The sequence below is a fragment of the Pseudochaenichthys georgianus genome, chromosome 3 (genome assembly GCF_902827115.2).
Source record: "Pseudochaenichthys georgianus chromosome 3, fPseGeo1.2, whole genome shotgun sequence".
Taxonomy (NCBI): Eukaryota; Metazoa; Chordata; class Actinopteri; order Perciformes; family Channichthyidae; genus Pseudochaenichthys; species Pseudochaenichthys georgianus.
In genome coordinates this window covers 17,388,650-17,404,257 of record NC_047505.1, presented here as the reverse complement: position 1 = coordinate 17,404,257, position 15,608 = coordinate 17,388,650, and the positions used below count along the sequence as shown (strand labels likewise).

The 15,608-nt window shown below is 39.6% G+C and overlaps 2 protein-coding genes across 4 annotated transcripts; one reads left to right on the top strand and one right to left on the bottom strand.

The window, feature by feature from the left end:
• Window positions 1-2,986: 2,986 nt before the first annotated feature.
• On the bottom strand, window positions 2,987-9,569 carry psmd13 (proteasome 26S subunit, non-ATPase 13). The gene is made up of 13 exons (XM_034105889.2): window positions 9,371-9,569; window positions 8,647-8,725; window positions 7,370-7,404; window positions 7,205-7,260; window positions 7,073-7,116; window positions 6,896-6,982; window positions 5,594-5,765; window positions 5,410-5,489; window positions 5,203-5,328; window positions 4,621-4,683; window positions 4,028-4,108; window positions 3,718-3,834; window positions 2,987-3,295 (listed from the first exon to the last, which is right to left on the bottom strand). The coding sequence occupies exons 1-13, from the start codon at window positions 9,469-9,471 to the stop codon at window positions 3,200-3,202; spliced, it is 1,137 nt and encodes a 378-aa protein (XP_033961780.1). The 5' UTR covers window positions 9,472-9,569; the 3' UTR covers window positions 2,987-3,199.
• A 137-nt stretch (window positions 9,570-9,706) lies between these two features.
• sirt3 (sirtuin 3) lies at window positions 9,707-14,204 on the top strand. Of its 3 annotated transcripts, XM_034105904.2 has the most exons (9): window positions 9,707-9,860; window positions 9,940-10,094; window positions 10,220-10,277; window positions 10,727-10,915; window positions 10,996-11,228; window positions 11,334-11,434; window positions 11,935-12,096; window positions 12,570-12,779; window positions 13,264-14,204. In XM_034105904.2, the coding sequence occupies exons 2-9, from the start codon at window positions 10,001-10,003 to the stop codon at window positions 13,285-13,287; spliced, it is 1,071 nt and encodes a 356-aa protein (XP_033961795.1). In that variant the 5' UTR covers window positions 9,707-9,860; window positions 9,940-10,000; the 3' UTR covers window positions 13,288-14,204. The 3 variants fall into 3 exon arrangements, with proteins under 3 accessions (XP_033961795.1, XP_033961803.1, XP_033961789.1); XM_034105912.2 differs by having other exon boundaries at window positions 9,707-10,094; window positions 10,223-10,277; XM_034105898.2 differs by having other exon boundaries at window positions 9,707-10,094.
• Window positions 14,205-15,608: the final 1,404 nt, after the last annotated feature.

The following is a 15,608-nucleotide window of genomic DNA, read 5'->3' as shown; positions in this document are numbered from 1 at the left end:
CGAACGGGACAGCTGATGAAAGCAGCCGCTCTTGCAAATTTCATTGTATCATCGTATCATTTGTTTAATTAAATGCTGTAAACTTTTAAATAAACTTCCTTGGACTCTTTTCAGTTAATCTGGCTCTCAGGGCTAAGAAATCCTAACTGTATAAAGTGCAGAATTGTAACACATTATACCTCTGTTTGAAAGTAAGCGGACTTATTTGAACATGTGCATTTCTGAAATTCTGCCACTAAACAAAAAACAATTTCATTATACCTTGGTGTTAGATCCTCAGAAACAAAGGGAGCTTCTTTCTACAGCCATTATTCAGCACCAGTGATCATTAAACATACCGGGGAAATCCATCCCAGAAGCTCATTAAGGATGAGGTGGTGACCAGAGCGTCTGTCATGATATTGATTTTCAAAATATCAATGTCTTGTTCATGGCCCTAAAATGCTCTCTCTAAAAACACAAGAGTTAAAGCTGTAACGGTCTGTCAATAAAACGATTGGTTGAGCGACAGAACATTTATCTTACTGAATACTGCTTTAAAATGTGAATATCTGCTGGTTCTCAGATTCCTTAATTAACGTTTTTTATATGAAAACATTGGATCTGGCATCTCCTAGTAGCCATTTTTCAATTTTCAAATATGTTTTTTGGCACATGTATTGTATTGGCACAGAATTATTGGCACCCCTTTAGTAAAAATGAGCAAAACAAGATGCAAAACATTTATTTATTGTTTTTCCTCATGATATTTCACTCAAAAATATTGACAATCAACCTTATCTTTTCACTGAAGTTACAATTTATTTTTTTAAATGTTGACTTTAAATAAATATTTTTCTCCAAAACATGTGTGCCACAATTATTGGCACCCCTAGAAAATCCTATGATTAAAATCTAACTGAAGTATATTTCCAGTCATATATTACATTTGTAGGTTAACCTGTCTGATTAGGAACTCTTAATTGGTCAACCATGACTTCCTGTTTCACTGGGGTATTAAAATGAGGTGACACAGGGCAAAATCCCCTTTGTCATTCATCACTATGGGAAAGACCAGAGAACACAGTGATGATCTGCGACGAAAAGTTGAGCTGCACAAATTAGGAAATGGATATGAGAAAATCTTGAAACTGTTGAAAATGCCCATGTCCACTATCAGGGCAATAAGTAATAAGTTTAAAGCAACAGGAGATGTTAAGAATCAGCCTGGAAGAGGACGTGTGTGTACATTGACACCACACAAAGTGAGGAGGATGGTTCGACTGGAAAAATAATCTCCAAGGTGGATAATTGCAGAGGTTGGTTGAGTCTTGGGGTCAGAAAGTCTCCAAACGACCATCAGACCCCACCATCACCACCAGTTGTATGGGAGGGTTGCCAGAAAAAAGCCATTGCTGTCAATTAAAAACATACTAAAGCGCCTACAGTTTGCAAAACGTTACTGAGACTTTGAATGGGACAGGGTTATATGGTCAGATGTGACCAACATAGAGCTTTTTGGCAACAAATGTCAAAGGTGGGTTTGGCGTAGACAGAAAGATAGCCACACAGAAAAGCACCTCATACCCACTGTGAAGTACGGTGGTGGAGCTTTGATGTTGTGGGGATGTTTTTCTTCCAAAGGCCCTGGACATCTTGTTAGGATACATGGAATCATGGACTCTATCAAATACCAGCAGATATTAAATGAAAACCTTACAGCCTCTGCCCGGAAGCTTAAAATGGGCCGTGGTTGGACCTTCCAGCAGGACAATGATCCGAAACACACCTCAAAATCTACACACAAACGGTTTACTGACCACAGAATAAAGGTTTTGCCATGGCCACCACAGTCCCCGGACCTAAATCCCATAGAACATTTGTGGGATGAGCTGAAGAGGAGAGTCTACAAGCGTCAACCTCGGAATCTGAAGGATCTGGAGAGATGCTGTATGGAAGTATGGTCTCAGATCCGTGCCATGTGTTCACCTCATTACAGGAGAAGACTCAGAGCTGTAATCCTGGCAAAAGGAGGCTGCACCAAATATGAAATGAAGGGGTGCCAATAATTGTATTTTTGAGAAAAATATTTGTTTCATGATAAGAATGTAATGTTTCTTTCAATTATGTTGCCTCAATCGATTTTTGAATGAAATATGAGGAAAAACAATAAAGACATTTTGTGCATCTTGTTTCGCTCGTTTTTCTAAAGGGGTGCCAATAGTTCTGGAGGGCACTGCATATCAATAATAAAGATAATTGTGAGTTGCACCCTTGTTCTAATTTGTGGGCACTATTTGCTTTATAACTCCATATTTAAAGGATGTTATAATCATTTCCAGTTTCTTAATAAAAAAGCATTATTATTATATTGTTTGTTGAGGTAGATTATTTAACTAATGTTTTCATTATAGATAAGAAAAAACTGTGGGAATTGCCTCATCGTCATAGTGACAACTTCACAAGGACTGTTTTGTCGATCCAACATTACAAACGGTTGGTGAGTTTATTTAAAAAAAAATCATATTCTAGTACTTGAGTTTATGTACCCAGGTAATATTTAACCTCTAATCTTAAAGTTAAGTGTCAAAGAAAGTATGGAACTCTAATCACTTGATGTAAATAACATTATCCTATTATTTTGTTTTCTTGGACTAATGTCCCAGCGTTCCCAGACTTGATCTGCAAGTGGTCTTCAAAGACAAGATCAATGTAGAATACAAATACATATTTATATTATGAAAGTGAACTGTAATGACTCATAAACATACAATTAGATCTATAGCCGTCAGTTATTTTTACTCTTTTAAAGAAATATCGACCACTACATTAAGACAGATATACGTTGAAGAAAAAATATATACAAATACTTCAAATTGTCAATCAACAGTGTTCATTTAGTTTACTTGAGTACATTAATGCATAAGTATATATATAAATGTATACAGCATGCAAATAAGACTTACAAAGATGCATATAAATAAATAATACAAAAGGGATTTTTTTTCTGGTCATTTTTATTCATATTTTAGACAATGTTTTTAAAGACCATATGGTGAAGATAATAATGATGCAACCAGTTGTTTATTTGTAAAATACCAGTGTATTTTTACAGGTTGGTATAAAGCGTGAAGAATCAACATCTGATAGAAAGACAAACAATACAAAACAGAAATCTTGTGATGAGGTTTCCTCCCTGGCCTGACGGGGAGAAGGGGGTCTAGGTGAGGATGTCGTGGGCTTGTTGCTCCACCAGCATGGCCATGTTCTTCACGTCTCCGCACCAGAAGTCCAGACGCTCCTTCATTCCTTTGATCTAAAAACAAAAACACAGCAGGCAGTCTTAACTTCCCCTTCTGTTCCAATTGTGTTTTATTGTACTTATTTATACAGATACCCCCTAATGTCAAATCCCCTTAGTTTATCATTTCCAACTTCTGACAGTTGTACTTTGTGCCACTCAGCTTTAGGTGGCATTACTGAGCCACAGCAACGCTCGCACTCCTTACGAGAACAAAATAAGTCTTAGAGCTGCTTTAAATTCTCTGATCATTTCCCTGCAGCTGCAAGGGTAAAAACTGCCTGCTGCTGTGTCACCATTTTTGATAATTCCCTTACTGCCATGTCCTGTGAACACATGCGCAGAGTCTGAATTTCGACTGTGTAGCGTTGTTTTGAAATTGCACATCTAGAGCAAAATATAATATAATATAAAATAAAAGGGGAAGAAGGACTAACCTGCTGCAGGTCCAGCACCCGGGGCTGCACCCAGGTCATCTGCACCTTCTGGTCCACCTCATCAATGTTCCCTTTGATCAGGCCCACAGACAGAGCCTTCATCACCAGCAGCTCCACCTGCAGGAGACGCTCCATCAGTTCACTTTACTTCAATACTCGCAAATAAATACATTTTCATGTCGATAAAAACATATGTGAAAACTTCTTGGGTCTCCGGGGTTGGTGAAATTGACAAACTGTATTAAGTTGGATCGTGGCCTTATTGACATATATCGATGGGCTGATTAAATGTACTCGTCATCCGACTCACCTCATTGACGGGGATTATGGCACTCTCAGAGATCTCGGTGAAGGTGAGCTGTCTGTGGTTTGCAGGACGAGTGAATGTCATCTGGAAAAGAAAGGACACGTTTGAAGTGATTTAATATTCCTGTTTTTCAACCTTCACTGTGACGTCACTTCTGTCACATGAGACATGTACGAAAACATGACGACTCTTTGAACAAACTTCAGATTGAGTTAGTCAGTGTTTATTATCTGTGTGACCATCAGACTATCTAAGAGAGCGATTATTCCGTAGTCAGACCAGGAAGAGGCGCAGCGAAAATCAAATAAGGGTCACTTAAAATATCACTGAAATCTTGGTGACAGAGCCTGGGGTAGTGTGTGACTAGTTAGCCAAGTCAGTTCATTGCCCTCTCACCGACTCATTGCAATCCATGTCTAATGTGGATATGAATATTAGTGTGGGTTCGTCCTGTTTTTAAAAAATTCTAAAGTTTGTAATTGATCAATGGCACACATTTGTATTTCCAAGATGAATCCTTTGCATGCGTTTAATTCATGTCTGCAAGTGAATGCATTGATCCATTAAAATAAAGTCTAACTGGTTTTCAGTCTCACCTCCATCACACAGAGCAGCTGGATCTTCTGCATCAGTTTAGCCTCATGTGCTGCAAGGTCAGGCTGGGAACAAAACAAGAAACTAAATCAGACAGTTGCCCAGTACCATGGATCATGTATAATCCTTTGACCCGGTCCTGTGCTATGAGTCGGCCTTCATACTGATGGTATCTTGAAGGTTGACATGTGTCCAACTTGGCTCAATTACTTATTGAAGGGGTTTTGATCCGAGATGCTACATACAGAGTTACGGAGCTAAAACAGGCTTATCTCACCAATCAAGAATACAAAACAAAGTGCTTGACAGTCAACAGATGTCCACCCAACTGTACTTTTGAAGAAAAAAGAAGCAGGAACATTTTATGGAAGATTGGCATTACATCCCTCTAGAGATTTTGAGAATCTTTGTAAAAGGCAACTGAAGCTGCGTACTAGGGAAGTTCTGCTTTTAAGCGTCACCCATCTGCACCTTCAAACTGCATGCACCCCTCAAACAGAGGCTTATTTAAATGCTAGATTGACAACTATTTGAGTTGATGATACTAAATCAATCTGTAGAGCTGTTATAAAAATACTAATCACCTGTTGGCCCCAGGCAGACTTGAAGCTCTGGAACTTCTCCACATTTCCTCCGTTGAAGGCGTACAGTGTATCGATGAGCCACTGTTTGTCTGTGTTCCTCAGGGTCTCCAGTACAGGATGCATCAGCTGCAAGAACACAACAGCAATCGTCAACAAGAGCTCAACAGCGCTAATAAACAACATGATGAATACTGTGTTAAAACCCACAAGCTCTCCGAAGTTGTAAACTCCTTCTCCTAAGAGTCCAGCCAGCCCAAGTGTGAACGCCCGTTCCTGCTTCTCCGTCTCTGTGGAGCAAACAACAGCAGCAGCATTAGATCGGCCAGCCACACAAAATACTTTCTGTTCTCCTTCAGCCTTAAAACAAGTCTAGGTGTTTGATGGTGCTCACCTGGCAGGTCTTTAATTTCCACACATCCGAGGTAGCGCAGAGCGTCCTTGTAGTAGGAGGCGTGGTTCCCGATAATGCGGTAGTATTTGCTGGAGAGATCGTAAAACCGTCCGTGGACCGACGTCACCCCGGGCAAGTTGTTCAACATTCCCTCGACCTCTTCAATGAGTTTCTGGACGTGCAGCGACAAAGAGGGAATGTGTGCTTATTGTGGATCCTATTTCTTATACTTTCATTTAGCTAATTATTTTATCTGTATTTATAATTCTGAATACTGAAAAGCAAAAAAGCTCCAGATAAGCGAAACTTTGAAGTGCTACATACAACAATGAGATTTTGTATTTATATTTTATTGACTAAGGAGCAGTTTAAACAATGGGTTAATAAGTCTGGCACGGAATATTTGTAAACCTTCTGTTTTAAACAGTGTCAAAGAAGAATTAAACTAAATGTTTCTTTTGTACTCCCTTTGATTATAACATGCTTCTGTTTTGCAAGCAATATATTATTTTTCCCTTTGAAATGTTAGGCTACCGTACTTTTCGGACTATAAAGACCTGCATATAAGCCGCAGCAGCTAAATTGTCCGTCTGTCTTGCTCTCGTTGTGTCTCTCGGTTCCACTTTTACTTTGGCGCGCTACCTGTCTCACTCTTTTCCGGCCTCCAGCTTTTCCTGCTAGAGCCCGCTGCTTAAAGGTGGCGGGCGCGGACCGGTCATAGAGCCCATAGGGTTAAAGGTGGCGGGCGCGGACCGGTCATAGAGCCCATAGGGTTAAAGGTGGTTAATTTGACCTGTAAAATCCATAGATTTAGGAGGTTCCCTAGTGGCCATTAGCTGTACAAAAAAAAAATTGGGGGAAAAAGTTGCGGCTTATAGTCCGAAAAGTACGGTACTTAGAAATAATACCATCATCCAGCATGTCATTTGTACCAAGTCTTTTATAATAAGGAACACTTTGATCAGACTTTTTCTTACTTAAACTCAGGGTTCTGTGGATTCATAGTACTGATTCCATAAGGATTCTTTTAATCCCGGGTCACATCAAATCTGCATCCGTTTTTTTTCCCTACTTTATTTGTGTCTGTGTTTGCCAACTCTCTCAAGTTAATTCAGTAAGAAAAATAATGACTTGTGGATGTGTGACTTTGATGCTGTTGCTTTGTTTAACGGTGTTACCGACACATCACACAGGCACCTTACCAGCAGCTTGGCGTTGAATATGCGCAATAACGGGTTATATGTGAATGAGGTGTGAGATTTGTTTTGCATCTGGGAGAGAACAGAGTTTTGGAGCTTTTACCTTTGTGGCAGGAAGATCGTTGATCTCCAGCTTAAGTCTGCCGATAGAAGTCCTGCAGAGAATGGCGGCTTCATCGCTGCTTTTCACCTGAAACAGAAAGAGACATGTTTAAGTTTTTTGTTCAATTCCACCATTATCAGTCCTTTTTCTAAATGTTTGAAGTCGTTATCAACTCACCTTTTCCCGGGTCTTTTCGAGAAAGGTGATGGCATCATTAGGATCTGGAAACAAAAACATTTTTGTTAATACTAAGATAAGAAAGAAAAGTATTTTTTGCTACGAAATATATCCTTTTACATTATTTTGTACCTTTCATCTGTCTGGCAACATAAAGTATCATCTCCATGAGGGACAATGGGTTGATTCTGATGAGAAAGCAAAACACAGATTAGCATCGAAACAGGCAAATGTCGGAGCATATTTAACTAGAAGGTAATAATGACTAGAATGAGAGTTAGATATAGTTTTTCTCACCTGTGTTCAAAGTCACTAATGAAGTTGTCATAGAGCTTTAAAAAGAAAAAAAGGAACGATCAGATCATAGAAAAATATCCATCTTGTTATAGAGGCAACAAATAATAATTTACATTACAGTTCATCATGAAGAAGGAACAAGGAAAGTGTATATAGTCCAATGTTTTACATGCTTGTATCAGGGTTTCCGTTAGCCGGTAATTACCGGTTTTTAGCTGTTAAAATTTATAAAAAACCGGTAAATTTAAAACCTGACGGTCAAAATGTCTGGTAATAATTAGGGAGACTCCGATCGATCGGCCGCCGGTCATTATCGGCCGATATTCACTCTTAATAGTTTGATCGGTGCTCTCTATAAAGGCCGATCAGGAGAGCTGGATCTGATCGATATGGACATAAACGCGAGTGAAGTGTAACCGGAGCGAGAGAGAGATCAGATCAGCTGCTGAGTCTGACCGAGACAGGCAGCTCTGCAAAATCACCTAAAGCCCCGCCCTCTGTTTAGCGAGCTGCAGGAGCTGCATGAGAAACTGACGTGCTGTCAGGAGAGAGAGGGAGGGAAAGAGAGGATCCGTTTCTCCCGTGTTATTATTCAAAGTTGATGTAAACTTCTGAATAATTTACGTTATCTTATCTTATCTAGTTTGTTTGAATGTAATAATTATGTTGTTTGTTGTTTGTGGAATAATTTATTGAAAAATGAATCTGAATTTTTTGATCTGTTACGATTATAAACTGAAGCAATATAAAAATGAGCCCCGTGAACTGAGTTTTAAACTGAAGCATATCTGCTCATAGTCCGGTAATTACCTGCTAACGGAAACTCTGCTACACAACTCTTATTATTATTATTGAAATATGACTGGTAAGTTTCAAATTAGTACGGTAAAATAAATTCTGCCCGGACATTTAACCGGCGAGAAAAAATCCTAGCGGAAACCCTGGCTTGTATGTCTGTATTTTAATCAGTGCCAAGGCTTCAAGTTATACGGGTTCTGAATCAAACAGCAGCTAATGGGATATTTATGAAAATAAATAAACAATAAAAGATATTTCAAATTACAAAACAATAATGCTTGAACGATTCGGTCTAAAACCCTTATTCAAACATAACTTGATTGTCATATCGTAGGCACCTTTCAATCTATCATGATACTGATTTTAAATATTTCACAATACATGCTATGACACTTTGACATACAAGTGCATTCTGATTTAATGTACATCCCAACTCATATCTCGTGGTAGTCTATCATAGGATGTGAGTATGCAGTTACCTGTATGAGGCCATCTCCGGTATCAAAGCAAGGATCTTTAACAAAGTCTGACAGCCTGAGAGTCAACTGATGCCACAATCTGTCAAAAAAAAGTTCAGATAACTGATTGAGAATCACTTTTAAAATTACACACATACTACAATCGTCTTTAAATTCATTACATGATTTGTATACTTCTTCTGACACAGTATAACATGAAAGGTTTCTAATATATGTGTCTCCAACTTCCAGGTTGCTGGACTGTTTGTCAAGCCAAGTAAGCTTTTTAAATGTATTTGACTAAAACAGAAATCTGTAGACGATTCCTTTAAACGTCATGATTTTCAAACCTTCACGGTGATATGTATGATCAAACAGCACAACATTGAAGTTATGATATTCAGATGGAGCAGTGACTAAGGACTCATCCATAGTATCCCCGCTAGCAAACAGCTAAGAAAAACATGTTATTAACTTTAATCTAGTACTGGCCTAAATCAATAGTTTGGGTCTAAAGCTTTTAACCGTTAAGGTATATATTCGTCACCGAATGAAGTGTTAAACAAATGAAACATTAAAAACCGAGTTTCAGCTCTGATATTACTGAAGAAACGTTCAGCTAGCAAGCCAACCCTGAGCTACTGCTAGCTCTGTGCATGACTCAGCGGGCATTTACAATGAATGAGGGAGCTAACGTTAGCTAGCCTAGCGTTAGCAGGACTAGCTGCAGTATTACTCGTTTTACCTTTTGTTGTGAAACTCCTCCAATGTGTGCCACTCCGTCGCCATCTCCGGCGTGGAGCTGTTGCTCTGTTGCTGTTTGAGGAACCCGCTAACATCTCTCATAGTGGAAACAAGACTCGAAAGTATTTATTTAAAATCTGAACTGATGGGTTTTGCTGAATCTTCGGCTAACGTTAGTAGCCAGTCGTGTTGTGGGTCTGCTGCTGGGCGCAAAGGATGATGGGAAATTAAGGAGGCGTTTCTAAAGCTAGCTAACATTAGCTAAGATTTGTTTGGACATTAAAGTGGATTTTTTTGTTAGCAAAACATTTTAAATGTTTCGCACAGTTAGTTCTTTTTTTAATTGTTAAAGGAAATGGGTGATTTGGCTTGGTAGAAAGCGACCGTGCTGTTTTGTGTAAATAAAGTTAGCTACTCTACATGTACATTAAGGTTACTCACGTCCGAGTCACAAGGAGGTCAAAGGACGACGACAACAAGCATTATTTTGGGTAGGCAGCTAGCATTAGTTACATATTTTGTTTTGTTTTAGGTGGAGACACTGTGTTGACAGCTCTTTTCTGTTTGTAGGTATCCTCTTGAGTCAGTTGCAGTCATGGAGTAACACTCTGGGAGCTGTTAAGTTTGTGTTATGGCTTCTTTAGCGACCTCCTCATTAATATCACCTGTCAGACTCTTCTGTGTGCACCTGTGCTCAAGGACGAGCAGGACGCTCTCTAAACACGGTTGGTGGAAAACCATAGAGTACTACCTTTAGTACACACCTTAGTAGTTGTTAGTATCACAACTTTATGATAAAATAATAGGAAGTATTCTATGATTATTAATTGTGACAATGCTTTTTTCCAAGTAGTTTTGTGTCAAAGGAGTTGGTGCCCTGGTGCAGGTGCATCATCAGCTCTGTGCAGGTATTTAATGCACATGTTTTTCCATAATAGTAACAAAAAACACAAAACATTGCCCTTTGTGAAGTTGCAACACATATTTTTTGTAAATAAGTAATTAAACTATAACACTTGAGATAATGGTTAATGAAACAATGACGAAAGATATGATCCAAAAACTAAAAGGGTCCCTTCTAATGCTAATTTTCAGAGAAACTCCCTATGGAGGGAACTTAGGGATGTTAGCCTTTGCAGACCATTTACATGCACAAAAACCTATATAACATACTACAGGAAAGGGAAAACCCCAAAAAGCATGATTGGAGTGGTGGGAATACAAGAGGGATTATAGTGGGTCAGTGTGGTCGAGGGTTGCTGCAAACCGATCAGGATCCATCTGCTCTTACTAATGTGTATCATATTAAAAATTCTTGATCAACAACTCTCCTCATCTTAGTTTTGCTTCTTCATAGACAAACAAACTCTCTCTGGTGGAATGGGACTCGAGGGTTTCTCTCCCGGGGTAGTGGTGGTGGAGGTGCCTCCGAGGAGCAGCAGACCCTGGAGGACCTGGCCCAGAACATCAGAGAGCAGCAGTACAAGAGGGTGGTTGTGATGGCTGGAGCCGGGATCAGCACACCTAGTGGCATCCCAGATTTCAGGTAAAACAATTAGACATGTTTTCCAGTATTGAGATAAACCTATTAATATCAGGTGTATTCAGAAGATAACCCTCTCACAGGTCTCCAGGCAGCGGTCTCTACAACAATCTGCAGCAGTATGACCTGCCTTACGCCGAGGCGATATTCGAGTTAGACTTTTTCCATCAAAACCCAAACCCCTTCTTCACCCTGGCCAAAGAGCTGTACCCAGGGAATTATCAGCCCAATCTGACCCATCACTTTGTACGGCTGCTTCACAAGAAGGGTCAGCTCCTCAGGATGTACACCCAGAACATCGACGGGCTGGAGAGGCGTATGTGTTTAAATTATTTTGCTGTTTTGTTTTTGATCATATAAAGAAATAACTGCATATCATTGGTCATTTGAAGACTATATGTTTGTTTAACTGTGTTTCAAGTGGCAGGGATTCCTCCTGAGATGTTGGTGGAGGCTCACGGTACTTTTGCCACCGCCACCTGCACGGTCTGCCTGAGGAAATACAAAGGAGGAGAGTTACGGGTGAGTTTAAACCCAAACACTCATTCTACACATTTAGCTTTTATATTTTTAAGAATATTTAAAATAAATGTAATGATTTTGTCCCCTGTTAGCCACGTGAATATTAAGCGCAAAGTGAAATCTTTCTGTTAAATGTAATTTTTGTTAAACTGTTCGGAGTTCTGCAGACACTGTTGATCATTTGTGCATGTATTTATTTATTTACTGTTCAACAAGTTTTTGATCCTATGATGTCTACTCATGTTATCATATCTTCACATAGATGTCCTTTAAAAATAAATAAAAAGTCTTCTTTCTTTAACCAGTTCTTCACATCAGATAAGGTGTTATAATGATGTTTTGAAGATCAGTCACATTTTTTAAGTTTAAGTTACACACATGAGGTGTTTCCAAATCTTAGTAATGTCTTGTTTTCCTTTATTTTATTGCAGTTTTACTAGGATTTTTGATTTGTAATGTAATTATTATTGACTTTCCATCTGGTCTCCGTGTTTCCTCAGTCAGATGTGATGTCAGGTGTGGTGCCGAAGTGCCCCACCTGTAAAGGCGTGGTGAAGCCCGACATTGTGTTTTTCGGGGAGGAGCTTCCGTTTCACTTCTTCAAGTATCTCACAGATTTCCCACTGGCAGACCTCTTGATCGTCATGGGAACATCACTGGAGGTGAGCGCCACAGATTTTAAACTACATCTGTACTCTGTAATCTGACATTTTCCTAGTATAAACAATATGTTGAAGGGACATAAGTGAGGGACAGGTTCAACACTGGAGAACAAACATTGAAACTGACAGTTGTACTTCACGCAAAATCATTTCTTTCTTGTGTCCAGATACAGTACAGGTTAAAAAAAAAAAAATCCCAGTGAGCCACCAGGAAACCTTTTCCTATAGAAAATATGTAAAACAATGTTTTGTCAAAGAATAGGTCTTTGTTGCCATTTTTGCAATATGTTTTTATATGATAAGAGGGACAGGGTTTTATGTTAAAAGTCAAATAGTTGTACTTTATGTTGTTGAGATTCTTGGTTGTAATAACTTTGCTTCACTCTGTTTTTCTGTCTGTATCATCACCATGAATAAAGAAAAAATACCCCCCTCTTGCTTTAAAAGCTGCTGTTTGACTCTCTGCGCTGCAGGTGGAGCCCTTTGCCAGTCTGGCGGGGACTGTGCGCCCCTCTGTGCCCCGTCTGCTCATCAACAGGGACCGGGTGGGTCCGTTCGCCGGGCGCCGCAGTCCTCATGATGTGGTGCAGCTGGGCGACGTGGTCAGCGGTGTGCAAGCCCTGGTGCAGGCCCTCGGCTGGACTCAGGAGCTGGAAGCTCTGATGGCCGCTGCTGCCGAGAAAGTGAGTTATGATTTTTTGCTTACAAGCTCACACTTTTTTACGTCCCCAGTTGTTGTGGCTCTGCACTCAGGTCCATGTATGTTAAATCAAATAGCAATTAAAGTTAAGGCCTTAAAAAAGAAAAACAATGAGCTGAATAAGTTAAGTGATACATCTCTTTGTGACCTCTTTTACATTACAAAGGATCATTTCATTTCATATTTATATCAATAGTTAATGTATCACTAAGAACTAGCTTTTTATTAAACACTGTCATAGAGCTAAGTGTACATTACCTGTCTTTATCAACATTTAGTGTCTTTGGCCATGTATCTTTAGTTGTGTGTTGTGCGTGCGGCCCAATGCTTTTAAAAGTAAAAACAGAAATAGTTTGACTGTAAGCAAAGCAAACCAGCTATGCGTAAATTTTTTGCAGTATGAGTGATTACTTGTAAAGTTTCAAACAGGAGCCACTTTGATGTTGTGTGTGTACTTTTATCTGCAGGCTGCAACAGAGACAGAAGAGTGACGAATTCACCGCATCAAGTTGGAGGTTTGACTTTATTATCTGCACTCGCTGTAACGAAAACACCAACACTGCAGGACTAAACTCAGACTTCTTTTCTTACTGGGGCTCATGTGGTCATACTTGTTTGATGTTTGGTTATATGAATCAAAACTCACGGACTTTCATATAAGGAACTGCTACAATGGGAATGCAGAAATGTCTCTCTTATTTGATATATAACAGAACACAGGTAAGTGACATGCAGATGATCAAACCACGGAAAAATTAAACTAGGTGTATATGTGCAATATAATATACTGTGCAGCTGATCTTCCATGTTGCGTTAACTATAAGAAAAATGTGCAGTATTTTATTGTTCTTTAACTTGTAATGTGTCAAAACCTTAAGAAAGAAATAGGACATTTCTTGAGTAAGAAACAACCTTGTTAATGGCCGTTGTTTGAATAAGGTTAATTCATCCAACTGGAATCACTTTTTGGAATAATTCACATTTGGTGCTGAGGTGTTTTTAATGTATTTCGGACAAGAATGGAGCTCTATAGCACGGAGATAGAAGATATATGTTGGTCCTTTCGTGGGATTTGATAGTATTATAACCTGCAGAGGGAGCCAGAGGACTGCCTTTGGTGTGACAAAGATCACTGTTTCAATTTGAAATCAAGTGGCAGCTGGTTTTATAATACTGATAAAGGGGAGGATATTGTCGTGAGTAAATCTCTAGTATGGTTTACAATATCTTAATTAAACTGAAACAGAGCAACATGTCAGCGGAAATAAAACCTTTCATTTGTAAATGATCAAATTACGTCAGTTGGGTTATCATATTATGATAATTGCCTATCACTGTACACACTGCATTATGTACTGCACACTAAAACATCTTTATTAATGCATGAATTAAAAAAGTCATACCTGCATTTATAAAGTGTTGGCTGTTTATTGTAAGATATTGTGTGGCATCCTAAAACTGTTATTTTCCAACAGCTTGGATGCTACAGTGACCTCCTGTTGGCCTAGTTGGATGCTTATGATTGCACATTGATAACCTACATTATACAAGTCTATATTAGCTCAGACCTTCCTGTAGTGTGTCATATAGGTTTGTGTGCATGTAAATGGTCTGCAAAGGCTGAAATACCAAAGTCAATGCCAGAGGGAGTTTCTTTCCAACACACACCCCCCCACCTGAAACGCCTCCATTGGACTCCTTAGTTTACTTCCTTAACATAGTGACATCACTATTACCCCTCTCACACCAAGGCTTTTCCGGTTCTAGCTCCGTGCTAGATCTTTTTCTGGTTCAGAACCGGTTTCTTCAGAGTCCGACTGGTGCTGCGTCATGACCATAGACTGGTCATGACGTAACCGTTTGCGTGCCTGCTTCATAAATCCAAACCGCGCGGAAACCCCTCACATCAACAACAACAACAATGGCAAATTGTATTGAAGCGCTACTCGTTTTGGTTTTGCTCTGTCGAAACGAAATGGAACAAATGGGACGACTTTACTACCAACTTTACAGTCGTTATATGCTACATTTCAAATGTTCTTCACAATCATCATCATCAACGACGACGATTACGTAGGAGAAAGAAGGTAAGTATACGTCCTATTCGATGGCGTTAGAGCTAGCTGTTGTTAGCCTCTGCATGCGCCAAGCTCAAGATACCCAGCTTTGCAGCATTAATTACTATGGTATAACATTAAAACTGATTCTCAATGTTATTTCCACAGATCATGTTGAAGCTGGCGGAAAGGCGGATATCGCGTGTTATTTGGACACAGCCCAGATCCGACGTAAGCGTGACGTATGTGGTGCTTGCTTTCTAGACCGACAACTTTTTGGTGCTTGAAAACAAACCGGATTCCGGAGCTTAGAGGCGGCTCCTCTGCGGTATGAACAGGAAAAAACGGTGCTTTTCAAGCTCCAGCTCCGAACCGGCCCTGAAAACCATGTTGGTGTGAAAGGGGTATATGTGACACTCGCGTTTCTATTGGCTAGCAATCTAAAACATTGCCCAGGCTAAGGGGCGGGACATCTCTAAGTGGTTGACGAATTATAACAGAGCCGGCCAGCTAACCAATCAGAGCAGACTGGGCTCTGGTTTCAGACAGAGGGTGAAAAGAGGTGCTGCAGCACAGGCAGTATGAGACAAATAAAGATCTTTTTAACATTAGAGCAAAAGATTCACTAAAGATAGGATGGAGAAGTGGAATCCAGACAGCCAGTCAGCTGAGTCGATACACGAATGACAGATTTGCTGGATGTGGACGTTTCAAATACAAACTACAATGCTCTGATGCAGACGATCATTAATCTC

Coding starts and splice junctions, on each gene's coding strand:
- sirt3 (XM_034105904.2), top strand. CDS start 10,001: ATGGCTTCTTTAGCGACCTCCTCATTAATATCACCTGTCAGACTCTTC. Junction 11,229..11,333: donor CATCGACGGGCTGGAGAGGC/GTATGTGTTTAA, acceptor CTGTGTTTCAAG/TGGCAGGGATTCCTCCTGAG. Junction 11,435..11,934: donor ACAAAGGAGGAGAGTTACGG/GTGAGTTTAAAC, acceptor GTGTTTCCTCAG/TCAGATGTGATGTCAGGTGT.
- psmd13 (XM_034105889.2), bottom strand. CDS start 9,471: ATGAGAGATGTTAGCGGGTTCCTCAAACAGCAACAGAGCAACAGCTCC. Junction 7,405..8,646: donor CCGGAGATGGCCTCATACAG/GTAACTGCATAC, acceptor TTCTTTTTAAAG/CTCTATGACAACTTCATTAG. Junction 5,490..5,593: donor GGAAATTAAAGACCTGCCAG/GTGAGCACCATC, acceptor TTTGCTCCACAG/AGACGGAGAAGCAGGAACGG.